The 17,304-nt window shown below is 32.5% G+C and overlaps 2 protein-coding genes across 2 annotated transcripts in view; one reads left to right on the top strand and one right to left on the bottom strand.

Moving 5' to 3' along the window:
• The first annotated feature begins 1,465 nt into the window (after positions 1 to 1,465).
• LOC134700275 (uncharacterized) lies at positions 1,466 to 12,867 on the top strand. Its single transcript, XM_063561633.1, has 8 exons — positions 1,466 to 1,642; positions 2,329 to 2,524; positions 3,511 to 3,611; positions 3,987 to 4,115; positions 5,450 to 5,626; positions 7,255 to 7,373; positions 7,681 to 7,807; positions 9,955 to 12,867. The coding sequence occupies exons 1-8, from the start codon at positions 1,591 to 1,593 to the stop codon at positions 10,935 to 10,937; spliced, it is 1,884 nt and encodes a 627-aa protein (XP_063417703.1). The 5' UTR covers positions 1,466 to 1,590; the 3' UTR covers positions 10,938 to 12,867.
• Positions 12,868 to 13,021: 154 nt separating this feature from the next.
• The window catches only part of LOC134700194 (uncharacterized), a 62,425-nt gene continuing 58,142 nt past the window's right edge, over positions 13,022 to 17,304 (bottom strand). The window contains exon 6 of the mRNA XM_063561555.1: positions 13,022 to 13,483. Within this exon, the coding sequence (XP_063417625.1) occupies positions 13,182 to 13,483 (302 nt within the window). The 3' untranslated portion in view covers positions 13,022 to 13,181. The remainder of the gene's footprint in view (positions 13,484 to 17,304) is intronic.

The raw sequence follows: 17,304 nt of genomic DNA, 5'->3' as shown, positions 1-17,304 counted from the left end.
ACTCTCCACAAGAGACCAAAAATGACACTGAAATTAACAACTATTGATCACCGTATGGCCCTCAACAATGATCAAAGCCCAAAGCAGCATAGTCAGCTATACAAAGCCACGAGATGACATTGTAAAATTTTATTTTTTTATTTAAGTGGTTTATAACTGAAATGCATATGGACAGCCATAACCAAATAAATAAAATTGGTTTCACGAAAGACAGTTTACATATCATTTTCAATTTAGTTTTGTTTAATGATAATCGTCTTAATATACTTAAAATTTAGCAAAATCAGTCAAAACTGCAGTTTTAACTATCGTTCATAATTTTGTTATTTGTTTGAAGATAATCTATATAAAATGATTAGGATCTGTGTTCTAATCTGTTTTCATTTTTTGCTTAGGTGTTTACGATTAGTGGTTTGATAAAAATATTAGGTTTACCAAGTTCTTTATCTTGATATTTAAAATTACTTACACATATAACCGGTACATATTACTGCATTATATTAAAAAAAAACTCGATTCAATCCAATTCAAATCTCTATTGCCATAAAACTACATATTTATAGTATGTGACACAACATAACAAAATGAAATAACCATACAGAACAATATCCAATAAGGTTGCTTATAATTTCTTGCATCCACTTTATTTGAACGTTGGTGGATAGTTCAACATACATGTATGTTCTGACAACTTAATTGCCTCGTTGGCAATCATCCCACATATTCTCCTTACTTATTCTTAAATTCAAAGTTTCTGTGACTAATATCAGACTAGTTTCTGAAACTATATAGTTTCATGAAACTGTCTTAGGACTAAGACATGTCTTTTGATCGTCTTACGACACATCTTAGTCCTATATGGGTTTCACAAAGTGGTCCTAAATTAGGACATCTCTTAAAGTTGGTCATAAAGTTATGGTATGACACACCACATTTAAATGTTTTTTTTTCCGTACATCATATTTATATTTGAAAATTTAAAGAACTTGCGACAGGTTTAGGATGTCTTAGCTAAAATCATCCTAAGACAGCTTCGAGAAGAGGTCTGAGATATGTCCTAGGATAGTCATAAGAGGATTTTAAGTCATGTCCGAAGATATATATTATGACACGTCTTAGAATAGCTTCGTGAAACCGGCCCCAGGATTATATCTTTATGACCTAAAACTATCTGATATGAACATTTTAAAAACCTAAGAACAGAATGTGAATCAGAAATAATTGAATATTAACATTATTTTGTGAATGTAACATTATAGTTTTCAGTTTAAAAATTATTTCAATTAAACCTTCTTAAAATTGTGCGAGAATATGATATATAATTTTAACAAACATTTAAATATTTAGATATTTAAATATAAGACCTTTTGCTACCGGCCTGAATAGTACGTTACAGGCATATATCGTTTTAAAGATTTTAATCCCCTTAATCCAAATCACCATAGCATGCTTAAACAATAGAAATTGCATCAATGTTGTTATCCGTTTAACTGTTTCAAAATGAAAATTCAAAACAAAATGGCTTCCTAATAACACTGGAGAAAAGAAAGATTGTTTATAGAATGTGATGAAGAAGCGCGCTTTCTAGCGATGTGGATGATTTGGGTTGCTGTCCTCTGCATTTTAAAGATCTATTGTGCAGGTAAGAAGGACTGTACAGCTGAATTGTCATTCAAAACCACGAATAAAAGGTAGAATGAGTCATTGTTTGGCTTTGAATAAATGACCGGAATCTGAAAAACAGGAACCGTACAAAATAAAACAATTTTCTAATTATACCAATAGCGTTCCTATAAAACTAAAAGACAAAGGAGGCTGCAAGTTAGAAAATGGATTGTTTTGGTGGGGGAAAGGGGGAGGGGGGTGATGTTGAGTTTAGTCTGGAACCATCTAGGAAAAATTTTAGTAGTCTTAAAACTCAGACTTCCATAATCCATAAAAACTGGCCGATATACCAAATTTCGCTGAATAGGACTAACAAACAAATAAACAAACATATAAATCATTATGTTAGTATTGATGCAAATTTTGTGTTATGTTCATGTGTCTTGATAATTATGTTGTGATAGAGGACAAGAGAGTATTCCGTTCAATTCAATCAAACAACTTGGGTGCCAACAACTGCAAGTGGTAAAACTTGTATATCTCGAGTAAATCAATAATTTTAAAATCTCATGGCCTTAGAAAATTATTTTCTACATAAAATTATTAGAGACAAAACAAATAAAACCATTGAAAGTTAACATTTACTGATGTCGTTCTGTGTTTTACGTTCAAATATAAATGTTTTGTTTTGTTTGTATTTATTTATAAATCTGATTATTACAGAGGCGGCATGTACATTTCCGTCCCAGCTGACCGGTATATGGCATGGAAGTGATATTGGTCAAGCAGTATTTACCAGTTCACAGTTCACACTGTCCAATAAACTTATGAAAATAGACTCGAATACACAAATCATGTCACAATTTAATGCCGTGACTTTCAACTGTGAAGATACTCTAGGAAACATCTTATATATCAAGTAAGTTCTTATTCAAATGTTTTTGGAAAGGTTTTGATTGTTCTCTCAGTGCCAATTATACAAAGGGTCATGAAAATCTCACCCAAGGGTTGACTGGTGTATAGAAATATGGTAATTCCCGGGTCTCTTCCTCGATCGGTTATAACACTTTTGCCTATGAAGGATGTCCATTCTGCTGCACTGTATACATAAATTACCACGTACTTCAAGAATGGGGATCGACGTAAAATCCGATGCCTCTTGTTAATAACATTGCAACAAGTCTTTGAGGGGTCCATAGTGTGCATACATGTACTGCAAATCTGGATTCAATTTACCTTCTTTGTCCAGTAGTTTCCAAACACCTAACTTGTGCATAGCCTAGCTAAATATACTTGTAATATTTGCAACTGGATGTCAATCAAACAATAAGCAATCTATCAATCAGAAAATCTTGTTGTTTTTTTTTGCATATTTTTATGCATTTTTAATGCTACTTTTGGTTAACAATGTCATATCAATTAGCGAGTATCTTATTACATACAAAAGGTATTTTTAATATGACATATTTGAGAAAAGATCTATAAGAATGATTTGTTATACTAATAATTACATAAGATGTATGTTTCATTATAATACGTTAATCTGATTGGCTAACTAGCAATCTCGTGATAGTCCTTAATCAATTGCATTACACAATGCAACTTTTCATTCATGATGACACGAAGTCCCACAATAAAGTGCACAGGTAAATGAAATAAAAACTTGATAAAAGGCGTGTTTTCATGATCATATAGGTAAACATGTAATTATAAGTATTGAATGCTTTTTTTTTGGTAATTTTATAGGGTTGTAAAAGCGTTGACCGTGCGCACATTTTTAGTATTACGCGCCTCATACAAAATGTACTTTGGTCAACGCTTTTACACCCCAATAAATTTACAAAAAATAGCATTCAATTCTTAAAAGTACTGTCAAATTTTTTTTTTAATTTCTGTCTATTTCAGATCAGATGAATTCACCCAATACTTTGCACAATTCCGTATCACCATGTGTTGGAATATAGAATCATCAGAATCATCCAAAATTGTGTATAACAGCGCCCAATGTAAGTTTTATTACATGATAAGTGTCTATTTGACAGCATATATATTTGCATTTCAAGTAGAAACTATAAAAGAACGAGTCAAGGCAATACCAAATCATTCTCAATTGACAAGCTTAAAACTTAGTTTGGATGCTTAATTTGCATTTTTTACCTTTTCAAGTGTGGTACCTTCTTTAATCTTTTATTTTATTTGAATAAAAAAAAAATATGATAGGATATATATACCGGTATTTTCTACTTGTTCCTTTCGAAATAGTATATAAAAAAAATGAAGTTTATAAAAGACAAACAGTCAGAGGTAGTTCTTTACTTTTAAACCTCTGTTTTCGATTTGTCAAATACTCATCTTAATAAAGAGAAATCTATATTTTACAGCTGTAATGCTTAATACAACCAATGCTAGATTCAAACTTAAGTCAGCCACAGCAACCTTTTCTATAGCAACAGACTGTGTACTCAATGGTCCATATGATGCCTCTGCCATACGAGTCCTCGTAAAAGATGGTAAGCGTATAACTAAGGGGTCATCCATAATTGTCAACCATTTTCCAAAGTGTACAAAACATACACTTTTTCAGACCCCAACCCTTCCTCAAAAAGTGTACATTAACCATTTTCAGATTTCAAGACAAGAATCAATCGTTCTTAATAAAAAGAAGATCAAGTTTATTATAATTTATTTTAATATAGAAATTTGAATTGTGAATAAACTGAAACAAGTATGACTGTTTTATTTGACAAATAAAAAAAGCGTACTGTAAAAATGTTGAATGTTTAACCCCCACCCTCCAAGTGTACTTTTTGTACTCTTTGGCAAATGGTTGATAATTATGAATGAATCCTAACTTCTAGCGTGCTATTCTCTGATATTCAGAGTTTGGGAAAAAGGCAGACACCGAGGGGACTTTTAAAATTTGTATTAGTGTATCAAGAATCGAAAAGAAAAAATGAAATACAGCTATATCCACCAAAAGCTACATAAATATCCAAAAGACTAAGGTACACGGAGTCCAGTAAAAATAGTCGTGATCTCAGGAGCTCATGAAAGTTAAGCAGAACCTGATTCACATTTAGTACTCGTCGTTTAAATATGATCTAGTAGTTAGGACAAATTCTATATTATTATATATTTATTATGCAATGGAAAAAGGACCGAAATTATACTGTACGGTCACCGCATTATCTGTATAGAACAACGGATTGTTTCTTCTAACCATCCACTGTTTTTACTATCAGAAAATCAGTGTCTCATATAAACCTGAATAAATATAGTTAGCCTATTCTAAGGGAGGGAATAATAATTTTCCAATTGTAAATGTTGTAAACATGAATGACTTGTCTCCCATATAGAATGTTTCATTTAAATAGAATTTAAAAGATTAAATATGTACATTGGAGACAGTAATTGAATTATGCGTTTTCATAGGATTTTTTTTATATTGAAAGTATTAACATTTTCGGGATTCATTATGATTCCGGACAAGTTGAAGTTTTAGAAGTGAAAATGATAAATACAATCCCTTACGCATTATGCATATAGCTTTGCGTGTCACCAAGGGCTTCCTGGACACAATTCGCATTATAAATAATTATATATATAGCCTACACTAATTTCTTACTATATAATTTAGTGTTCTATTTTTGAACCGAGTTTGAAAAATTGAACAGAGAAACTTAGTAGAGTGCGCATTTGCCTCTGCAAGGTTTAATTTGCAAGTGGTGTTGTGCAAGTTTCACGGTTTGAGTTTGTTTGCCTTTAGTTTTTCAAGAGGGATTTAGCTATGCCTTTGTCGTATACCCCTAACTAGTTTTTAATAACGAATCTTAATGTTTTACAGGAAGTGTGTCTTCGGCATCAATATCATGTCCTTCGGATTTCCTCGGCAAATTTACCTACGAGTTTGATGCGGGTAGTGCGACCCAGTGCACCAGTAGCAGTTATATGGAATCATGTATAGAAGAAAGCCAGATTGTCTATAATTATACATTATGTTCAGCTATCCAAGCATATTCATGTAAGCAAGCAGTAAAAGCGTTGTGATTTGGTTTTCTCAATACCTTTACTAGAAGGGAAGTTGCAAAACTTGTTTCCCAATCCACTATAAATAAATATGTTTAAACTAGGGGAAGGCGTTATAAAGAGAGACAACTCTGCAAATCAGTAACGTCTAAGCATTAGTTAGTTTCATGATGTTGATTAAGGTGGTATGGGAGTCTAAAATAGAAATGATAGAATTTGTTCATACTTTGCCAAAATGTAGTATCTATTGATATATGTTGAAAAATATACTAAAAATGATAGATCACCGCGCATTATCTCAAGCTACAGGGCGTGACAAAATGACACATTTTGTATGAATTATACAGGAAAAAACACCATTTTGTGATTATAAACTTAAAAATATGATATAATTGTTAAATACTTCAGGAAAAGATAGCTTTCAGACACTGCTTTGAGAATATCAAAAGATAAGATAGGGTCACCGTACGTTTTTTTCCAGCTAAAATACAAAATAGGAAAATTCCATGTAGAATCCTTCAGAAAATGCACTGTTTTAGAGTTACTTCCCCTTAAAATGCCAAATTATTTATTTAAAAAAAAACAACAAAAATAATCAACATTTGCAAAAATATTGATATTGTTAAGTTATATTCTTATAAATTTGTTCTTATGAAAATTCACATTAAATATCTGCATTCCTGCATCAAATTTTGCTAACTCGTTAGAAAATCTGGACCTTTGGTTCTCTGTTTTTTACAATCCAAGATGGAGGAAGACACCCATACCACCTTGAGTACGTCGTCGTCGTTAACTTTTACAAAATTCTTCTCCTCTGAAACTACTTGGCCAAATTTAACCAAACGTGGTACAATCATCATTTGGATATCTAGTTTATAAAAAAAAGTGTCCGGTGACCATGCCATGGCCATGGCTAAAAATAGTGCATAGGGGTAAAATGTAGATTTTGGCTTATACCTCTGAAACTTAAGCATTAAGAGCAAACCTGACATTAGATAAAATTGTTAATCAGGCCAATATCTATCTGCCCTGAAATTTTAAGATGAATCGGACAACCCGTTGTAGGTTGCTGCCCCTGAATAAGTACTTTTAAAGAAATTTTTCCCTATTTGGTTATTATCTTGAATATTATTATAGATAGAGATAAACTGTATATAGCAATAATATTCAACAAAGTAGGTTCTACAAATATATCAACATGAACAAAATGGTAAGTTGAACCCTTAAGGAGTTATCGCCCTTTATTGTCATTTTTTACCAATTTTTCGTAAATTTTTGTAATCTTGTACAAAAATCTTCTCCTCTGAAACAACTGGTTCAAATAAACAAAACTTAGCCACAATCATTGGTTAATGGTCCTGACCACCAACATTTTTCAAAGGACCGATACAATTTTGGTATTTTGCAATATAATTAGTAGTGAGGACCGGCACATTCATTCACAGAATATCAAGGAACATCAGGGGAAATATATATATTGATAGCTCTATATCATCGTTGTCCGACTGATTGATATTCAATTTTTATGAAGTTTCGTTTGGATTTTGATTATGGAATGTTTTGCTATATTGCATCGATATTGCAAATTTGTTTTTCGAAACTGATGTATCCATTTTTTTTTAGCGGAGGGCACTCTTAATTGTGTGTACTACGTCGCAACTGAAAACAGCACGTATGTAACTGTTTACAATTCAGACAGTTCCGTACCTGATGAGTTAACAACATTCAGATTTTCATGTTACGTAAGTATATTGAATTGTTCGTGTTTTCTGTTCCAAAATACACCCCTTTCAAATAATCCAACATTGTATATTAGACAGGAGTCAATCTTTTCAAAGACTTTGAAAAAGTGAAACTAATATCTTTTCATGGTTTAATAATTAAATATTGTACATGGAACATGCATATGATTATGATAAACAATGGGATGCAATGCAAAGAAAACCACAAATGGCATCAAATGTATTAATAATGTATTAGTAGTAACATTTCGTTTCGAATGTACATATTCATGTACGACTTGATGAGAATGTCGTAATATTTTTTCAGTCGATATCTTCTATAAGTAATGCAACAGCCACTGCGACACAGTATCCACAGGCCTGTATGAAGAACCAAGTCTCGACTGCTTACGCAACTCATGGAGGCTTATTAACCCTTACTCAGACATGTAAGTGTTCAAAAAATAAATTTGAAAATAATTATTGATACGTTTTACTTGACGCTACCTTCATCGCGCATTGCGCTAAAATTCGAGTATCATAACAAAAAAGAGCAAATTTAATTTAAGCTTCGACTACGTGATAAAAATTCAAAACAATTGTAATAACATATAAATAATATCATGATTTTTTAATGTTTTTTTTATAATGAAACAGTTCTTGGGTATGTAGTAAAACAAATAATATAAACAAAAAGATGTTAACAACTATCAATTATGACAAGGTTAACGTTGTTTGGAATGTCATTGATCTACCTTTCATTTGCTGCATTAGAATACAAGAATCAGTTGTGTGTTAAAAATACATCATAAGAACAGTCAAACCCCACATAAAGTAATGCCTTAACCTCTCAAAGTTTTGAATGTCACTGAGATACTATGATTGTGTACATAGTAGCAAAAGTCAGAGAAATAAGAGAAGATACCTAATTTTTTTTTTAGAATTGTAGCCTGTGGCCTTGTCTGTTTGTATTAATTTTTGTTCATTTATATGTTTTGAAGTTTAGTGTGACGTCCATTTCCACTGAAATAGTACTCATTTTTGATAAGAGGTTAGATGAAGCCTGCCTCTGGGTGCGGGTTTTGTTTTTCCCTGTGTGGAAGACCCATTGGTGGCCTCTGGCTGTTTTCTGATCTTTGGTCGGGTTGTTGTCTCTTTTACTCATTACTCATTTTCATTCTCAATTTCATTCGATTTGTGCCGCAGACTGAAATTTGGAAGATATGTCTATGGGCTGATAACAAAATAAAGTCAGCCAATCAGGAAATGCGTTTCATCCAAAATTAAATTATTAGAAAATATACGCAACTGAAGGTTATTTGTTCGGTTCTTTTTTACCAAAATCTTGTTTTCAGTTTGCAGTGTGTGCATGGAAGTATTTGTTACAATTGACAATAAAATAAACAGGATTTCTTTTTTATCTTTTTCAGCAACGTGTCGTAAGTATACTTAAATTCACAATGTTTCCCTAAATTTTGAATTATTTTATAAAAATTCAATCAAAATCAAATTGAATACTGATTTCAGAGTTACGTGTTTTTGAAATAAATCAGGCTAATTGAATTGTAATTAAACTTAATGTTTTCTGTACTGAAACATAATTGTGAGCCAATTTCAATGGGCGCGACATATGTTTCCGAAATACAAAACCAATAGTGTGGGAGGCACGATAATTGTATTGAGGCTTTAACAAAACCCGTATCAGGCTCTTAGCTATTACAGTCTTCCGGGTGGATATTGAAGCTTAGTCTCAATATTTTTAAACTTGCTATTCAAAAAAGTTATAGAAACAAACAAAACATTGATTTCTTGAAATAGTTAGAACCTGATCAGGGTAGATGTTGTCCTTTTGAATCGATAAGCTTTTTATACACAAGACAACATCGTTACAATCAATTATAGAACGTTCAAAAGAAAATATAAAACTATCAAGTTTTATCAATTATCTAGTTAAGTTACCAAGGTGTGCTCATTTTGTTTTGATGTAAAATGATACCAATATTTATTTATTTTATCATTCAAATATTTGTTGTCTTATTCATTACTTTGACAATTAACACCTCTTATTTGCTTATAATTAGATATTAATAACTAGGGAAAGCCGAAAGAAACAAGAACGAATGTGTCATACGAATAACTTGAATCCTGGCGCAAATAAAATGTCTTGTTTTTGGCATAAGTATATAATTGGTAAAACTACACAACAGGTGACCATTCGGATACTTTTATATCTGAGACTGTGAAAATATAAACTAATGAGAAAAAAAGCAGGACCGAATGGAGTGAAAAATAAAAAGGCAGGACAGAGACTACAACAAAAATGAGTCAGGACAACATTTTTCTTCCTAGCCCCCCATAAAAATCAAATGGTAGCTTCCTAATTTTAATTAAGGTTCTAGGCGCCATACGATTATGCATAGAGTTTGAAATCGTCAACCTGTCCCTGTTTTGAATTCTGATTGTATACTATTTGTTATTTATATAAATACTAGACTATGTTTTGTTATGTACTTTCCCTAGTTGGAGTACCTGGACTCAAAAGTTTAAATATCCGTTTGGTATCTTTTGCCTCTCTTTAATGTTTTAACTTATTGTATTTCAGCTGTTATAACTCCAGAAAACATATTCAGTGCTGCAACAGTAGTTTCTATTTGTGTTGTCATTTTACTTATGATTGGAGTGTTTTCCATTGTGTTTTATTGTTGGAAAAAGAAGAAACAGTTGAAAAAGGTCAGACCAGATTCACTGACAGTAAAAGCACCACCTATAGACCATTTCGATAGAGTGGGTTCTTCAATGAGTCGTTGCGGAGCCGTTTCGCCGTATTCGCCATATCCTACGTTAAGTGAAATCGCCGTCTTTCGATTTGGTCCTTCGCCGATACCTGATTGCGACGGAGGGACAACTCTTGGTGGTACGATTGCTCCTGGATTACCGGAAGAAGATATTGCACATGCTATTCGGCAAAGATTCCAATATGAAATGGATTTAGAATCAGAAACAGAAACATCTGGTCATACACGTCCTGTTAATCAAGGGGATCCAGACAACATAAGTTTGCCAATGTACAGCGAAAATGGTATGAACACACCGGAACCAACAAGAATTCGTGATATATTTGACCAACTGGGAAACACTACAAATGAATATGAACCTGATACTATGCCACAAGACGGAAGTTTTACTCCGGATAAAGGGGAGGTAATTAAAGATCACACAAAACAAAATGGGAGCATTCCTAATGAAGATGACCACCCCAAAGAACGTATAAATGAAATGAAACTTGAAAAAGACGGGACAACTTTAATGGCTGAAGATGAACACCACTTCAATGACGAGTCTACAAAAATAGAAAACGACACTGAACCGATTCTAAATTCTAACTTTGACAAGGATAAGGAGACAGTAATAAAAGATGATGCAAAACAAAATGGAAAGATACCTAACGTAGCAGGTGAAAAAATTAAAAAAGCGAAATTTGAAAAAGATGAGACAATTTTAGTTGGTGAAAATGATAACTTCATATATGATTCGTCCAAAATTGAAGATGACACTGCACCTATTGTAATTAACGATTCAAACTAACCCATTATTGCTGTAAAACTCGCCGTGTTAAAACATTGCTTAGAACATACATTTAGTTGCAGACTTTTTGTGTGATCATTCCTACTCTAACTAGTCATTTATTTTTACATTTTTCATAGTCATAACAGTCATATTTAGTTGTGTTTGAAATTCTTTCTGTACATATTTTTTTTGTAAATAACAGAATCTTTTTTTCAAAGGAGTAGGTCCGGTAAGAGCCCTTTTTGGCCTCAAAATATAGCAGTTTTACAAAATTCTTAAAATGTTAACTTTTAGTTATTTATTGAACAGTAGAGTGCTTCTGCTTCATAAATATGGGCTATTTTTGACTATACAATGAACATATATCGGGTACTGGCACCTTAAAGTCATGCTAAATTACTGAATTCTTCAAAATTCTTGCATTTTAGTTAAATTTTAGAAGGTTTTCGTGTAAAACGAAAGTGGCCGCATTCGTGTTCATCCTTAATATTGAAAAGGAAGTTGTATTTTATGATAATACATAACATATATAAAGGTTGAGGATGAACACGGATGCGGCCACTTTCATTTTTGACAAAAACCATCCGAAAAGTGACATTTTCCGGCATATTTTATTGATTTTTCATATTTGAGCTTGAATCGGATCGTTTTTAATGACTAAATCAGTTCAAATCTTTCACATAAACTAATTGATTCAAATGAAATAGACACTTTAAAAGTGTTTGAAAAGTGGTCAAAATCTTTTGTTAGATGAACCTGAAATTTGAGGCCAAAAATCGGTCCTTATCGGACCTACTCCTTTATTCTTATGACATCTTAAAGTTTCTCCTTTTTTGTAAAATGGGCAATTGAAATTTTATTTATTCCTTAAATATTGGCTTTGATAAGTTGATGACGCATGTTATGTACGTAACTTATAATGCTTTTCCTTCCTGACCTTCCCATCATATATAAGTTATCTTCGTAGTCATTTATAATTCTCCCATGGTCATTGGTTAGTGTAAAAGACAGTTTAGATTGATTGATTGATTGATTTGTTGATTTAAAACGTCTCAACTTGCAACATTACTTGCATATACAGAATATTAAAATGTTGTAGACAACCTATACATTGAATCAATCTCTCAAGTTAACACTACACAGCAAGACATGCCAGGACACTATATTCTGACCCTGAGGAGTCGATTATTACCTCAAAATAATCCCCAAGACTGTGTAGGTTTTTTTAACATTATGTTTCTTCGTGTGTCCTTCGGTGCTTTGGTGTCCGAACGGTCTACGGGGTTATTAAGCTACTGTATCAATAATCAACACTAAGGATGATGCGTTCGACTCAAATCTTAAAGGACTCGGATTGTCAGTTTTTCCTCCACCAAGAAAACCGAACTCCACCCTATAATCAATAGTATTGGAGTCTTGTTACACAAACAAACAACAAATCAAATTATTCAAGAATGAATCCTTTGATTTTCATTTTCTTTCAGGGTCACGCCGGTACTATTTTTTGGCATTTGTGTTTCTTTGAATTTAAAGACTAACCGAAGAAATATTTGATTAAACAAACCAATGAAAGACAAACATATAAAAAAGACATCTAGAGAATTAAAGTATTTGTTTTTCGTTCATTTTTAGCTCACCTGGCCCAAAGGGCCAAGTGAGTTTTTCTCATCACTTGACGTCCGTCGTCCGTCGTCTGTAAACTTTTACAAAAATCTCCTCCTCTGAAACTACTGGGACAAATTTAACCAAACTTAGCCACAATTATCAATAGGGTATCTAGTTTATAACACTGATGATATAAAAATAAACTGGTCAAGCAAATGCCAAAAAAGGATATATTCTGAATCCAGATTTTCCCATACTTTACAGTGTTATATATCGAAGAAAAAAATATGATTGAAATTTCAAAAACTTAATTTTAATCTCGAAAAAAGCATAATTCCCTTTACAGCTCCTAACATCAGATTGGTCCAATTTGAAACATTGTACATTTGTTTGAATTTAACTAATGGGTCTGTTGACTGATTCATGCATGGTTGATTAAGGTCCAGTTGCAAATATTTTAGGACGATTTACAAATATTTTGGGCCGGTGATACATTGTACTCTTACAGAGAAGCTCTTCTGGAAATAATGGTATTCTATATTTTATTTTAACATTACAGTCATGAATGAAATGATGTTAGCATTTGAATTTAAATGATACATACTATATACATACATACAAATATGTTTATTTAAGTGTCCTTCTTCTAATGAATATTCACAAGCTAATCTCTGACGTCGGCGTCGGAGACAAAAATATAAATGACGTATTTTTGTCACTGACGCTGTCATGGCGGAAATCGTCATTTATAATACCACCACTGCGACCACTTATTCCCGTTCTTCTCATTAAAAGTTTTTCTCTAAATTTCATTTCTTTTTCGGCCTGATGTTTCTTATATTCTCTATAGATAAGGAATATAACAGCACCGAGAAGCAGAGATCCTATGAGAACACTGAAGGCTAGTAAAACGTAATTAGCTATTCCATACTCTATTGGCCCATACTGAACACTTGAACCTGAAATAACAGAATAAACATGTTCAGTTGTTAATTCGTAATCCGAAAATTCAGATGTTAGTTCGTAATCTGAAATTTCAGATTCGGAGGTAATAATGGAATCTGTCACTGTATCATATTCCGATTCATTAGCGGATTCCAAATTATCATACACAAGAGTTGTGTTGTCAAAATGTGTTTCGATGTTAGTTGAATCATTTAATTCCAGCTCTCCAGTAGTAGTTTTGTCAGTAAAGACTGCTTCATCCGTGTCAGTAGAACTAAAGATTCCATATGTAGAAAATGGCGCCGTTACTATTTATATAAAATAACTTATGTCTGGTTCAAAAGACTTAAACTCAACAGGATACACAAATCACAAAAGAATACTTTCTAAGGAATAAAAAGCAACCATGAAAACTAGATATCTAAGAACATTTGTTTTACTGCACAATTATTGATGACGTCACGATTTTTTGTTTGTATACTGATTTTGTTCTCTATCAACTTAGCAAAATCTATATGCAAACAATACACTTCATTTTGTAAATGGCTAATGAATGATATTTAAATTGAACACCAGTGGTTTTGAATCTTCTAAGTGAATATTGATTCCATGAAACTTTAATGTTTCGATTAAATTGTTTAATTGAAAGAAGGATAAAACGTGTTTTTATGCATTGCAATGAATTTTCTCCTTGCATTCAAGAGTCTCTCTAGTGTTTACTTATGATTTCAAACGACAAAACGTTCGCATTTAACAGCATTAACTAGACTTGAAGTCTTATTGACATAAAATAAAGACAGAAGGATACCGTTATTTATTATTTTGTCATGAAAATACATGCATACTTGTACTTGAAAGGTTATTGAACTTCCTCTTCCGGTTAAAACATCACATGTGTTACATAATATGGCAGATATGCATGTCAATCTGATCAAGCTTATATGTAACAGTACATGTAAGCCACATGGCAGTTGTTATATGACCGACTTCAGAGAATAATTTGATGTTAATATCGGTTGCATAAATATCAAAAATATAAAAAAAAAAATCGATGTTCTCTCTGTATGATTCTAGAAATGTTGTGTTTTGCAAGATTGTAGAACATAGTACGCAGATTGAAAAAATAGTCAATTAGTTTGTATATTATCGTAATTATAGAACACCAGAGACAGATTTAAAGGGGCCAGGGTGACCGTTCTCCCCATCCCCCCTTTTGTGGGAAAATATTTGTTGATTAATAGGGAAGCACTGAAGCATGACTGCACGGCGCAGTCCTTCTCTTAGACATTCAGTGCCACTCACCCCCCTTTGTGAAAATTTCTGATCCGCCAATGAATAATAAACTATCATAGAGTCATCATAGTTACCAGGACTAAATTATACGCCATGTGCTCATTTCGTCTACAAAAGACTCATCAGTGACTCTCGAGTCCGAAAAAGTTTAAAAGGCCAAATAAAGTACGAAGTTGAAGGGCATTGAGAACCAAAATTCCTAAAAGTTTTTGCCAAATACAGCTACCTTAAAGGTAATCTATGCCTGAGGTAGAAAAGCCTTAGAACACCGTAATAATGACATATTCATTGCTTTTGCCGTGCATTCCTTTCCGTATTTAATCATGACGATAAGATTCGTGTAACATAAATGGAATACCACGTCGTATATCATAATAGTCTTTTTAGTCAAATCACTGGTCCAGAGGCGGATTTAGGGGGGGGGGTCAGGGGGCCCGGGCCCCCTTTTTGGGAAAAAAGTTGGTTGCTTATATAGGAAATCACTGAAGCGTGACTTGAGCGGGCCCCCTCTTAGGTCAGTCAGTGGGCCCCCACTTATGAAAATTTCTGGATCCGCCACTGTGGTCTATGTACGTTCCTTAGCGTTTGTGGATTAGAAAGAGAACACATACATGTTATTTCGATTTGTGATTTAAACACTTGTAAAATGTCATACTATCAAAAAAATCAAGTCAACGAAGAGATATATAAAGTAATACTTTTTTTTAGTACAGTTTCATGAAATTATATATAATACTGAATATATTAGAGAACACAAACAAAATCATGTGTTCTCTTTTACAAACTTTTAAATGTTCTTGCTTTTAGTATGTTATTGGAACTTTTGTAATTATACAACTATATATAAATAAAAACGATTTGATAAAATCGCGATACTTTTTGTAAACATTGCATGACGCGTTTTCTAATATCCGATTCGATTTATGCAAGAAACAAAAAAATATTTTAATAGTGTTTTGTTTACCCAGCAACGACAACTGAATGTGGTATAACAACTGTTGGAATTGCTCGGTGTCACGTTAAACAAACTCGATGATTTTCTTTATTAATTCATTAATCATTAGAACTGACGCGGAAGAATTGTTAAGACCACCTCTATTGTCGTTAAAACGTAGCGTCAATCAGTTTTTAAGTACTTTTTCACATAAAGCATCTTTTAGATAATGTCATTATTGAAAAGTTGCTTAATAGGGTGGGGGAGATACACAACTTAAAATGAAATCTATACAAATGGTAAGCTTCATATGACCTAATTATAGGAGATTTGTCACTTGATTCAGTTAAAAAAAAACAAGTTAATTTAATAAGTGCTTGGAAACCAACTGATAAAGCCGTCAAAAACAACAAATCGGCATTTACTAAACAAATACCATCTATGTCATCACAACGCATACATATATCTATAGCATAACATTGTTAAAAGCTTAAAATCATTGCTTATACCGATTTTAGTTACAATGAATTGGTAAATTTTTATAAATTGCATAATGACAGACTTTACATTTTGATAAATTGTTGGTTGCTTAACGTCCAGTGGCAAATATTGCATGCATGTTCAGGACAAAGACGTTACATTGTCAATCGCTTTTGATTTTTATTAGAAAATAATAATCAAGTCTTAGTCATTCCATTATTAGGGATAGACAATGAGGGAACATTTAAACCCTTTAACTTCAAAAAAAGGGACTAATGGTTGTTTTTTTTAAAAAAAAAAATTATTCTGATCCAAATTTGATGGGGTAAAATGATCTGCCCAAGCAGATGGAAAACAAAAATTGTGAATCTAGATTTCTCCCATACCTTTTAGTGTTAAATATTGAAAGAGAGAAAAATTATTGATGCATGACGCGTTGAAAAACTGAAAAACAAAAGAAATCTCTGACTCAGACAAAAAATAAATAACCCCTCCCCCTTTGGTTTTTAATTGCTTGCTCCCAGACAAGGACTCTTTCTTTAATAGAAATGTCAAAGAAATAAACTTCCGTGTTAGATATATAACGTAATAACAAATAAAAGCACATCTGTTTTAAGATTACAAAACCGGAAGCTCGACTTTCCTGGAAACTGCTATCGATGGAACAATTACTCGAGACATCGCAAATCATATGCAACTAATCAAAATAGAATAAAATTGGTCAATTAATGAAATTGAGACATTGCGAAATAGAGATTTATTTTATTTTAATTGCACCAAAAACATAAAACAAATACATCGTGCAGTTTAAATGCTAAATACCTGTTCAACCTTTTTACATTAAAGTTCAAACATGTACATACAAATATTTGCGCAATTTCGATTGTTGTTTGCTTAATGTCCAGTGGATAATATTTCATGTATATATAGGACGTTACAATTCTATCATTATAAATCACCTTTGTATGATATAAGAAGGACGACCGGGTTGAAAGGCAATAATGTTTAGATTGCCATTGAAAATGAGGCTATTTTGGGGCCGATATCTTTTCTTATATCATGCTATCAAGACAAACGGTTCCCTAAAACATCTACCAAACTAATAGATCTATATACGAATAACATGTC

The sequence above is a fragment of the Mytilus trossulus genome, unplaced genomic scaffold (assembly GCF_036588685.1).
Source record: "Mytilus trossulus isolate FHL-02 unplaced genomic scaffold, PNRI_Mtr1.1.1.hap1 h1tg000128l__unscaffolded, whole genome shotgun sequence".
Classification (NCBI taxonomy): Eukaryota; Metazoa; Mollusca; class Bivalvia; order Mytilida; family Mytilidae; genus Mytilus; species Mytilus trossulus.
Note: the sequence above shows the minus strand (reverse complement) of the source record. Positions and strands in the feature narration are given on the sequence as shown.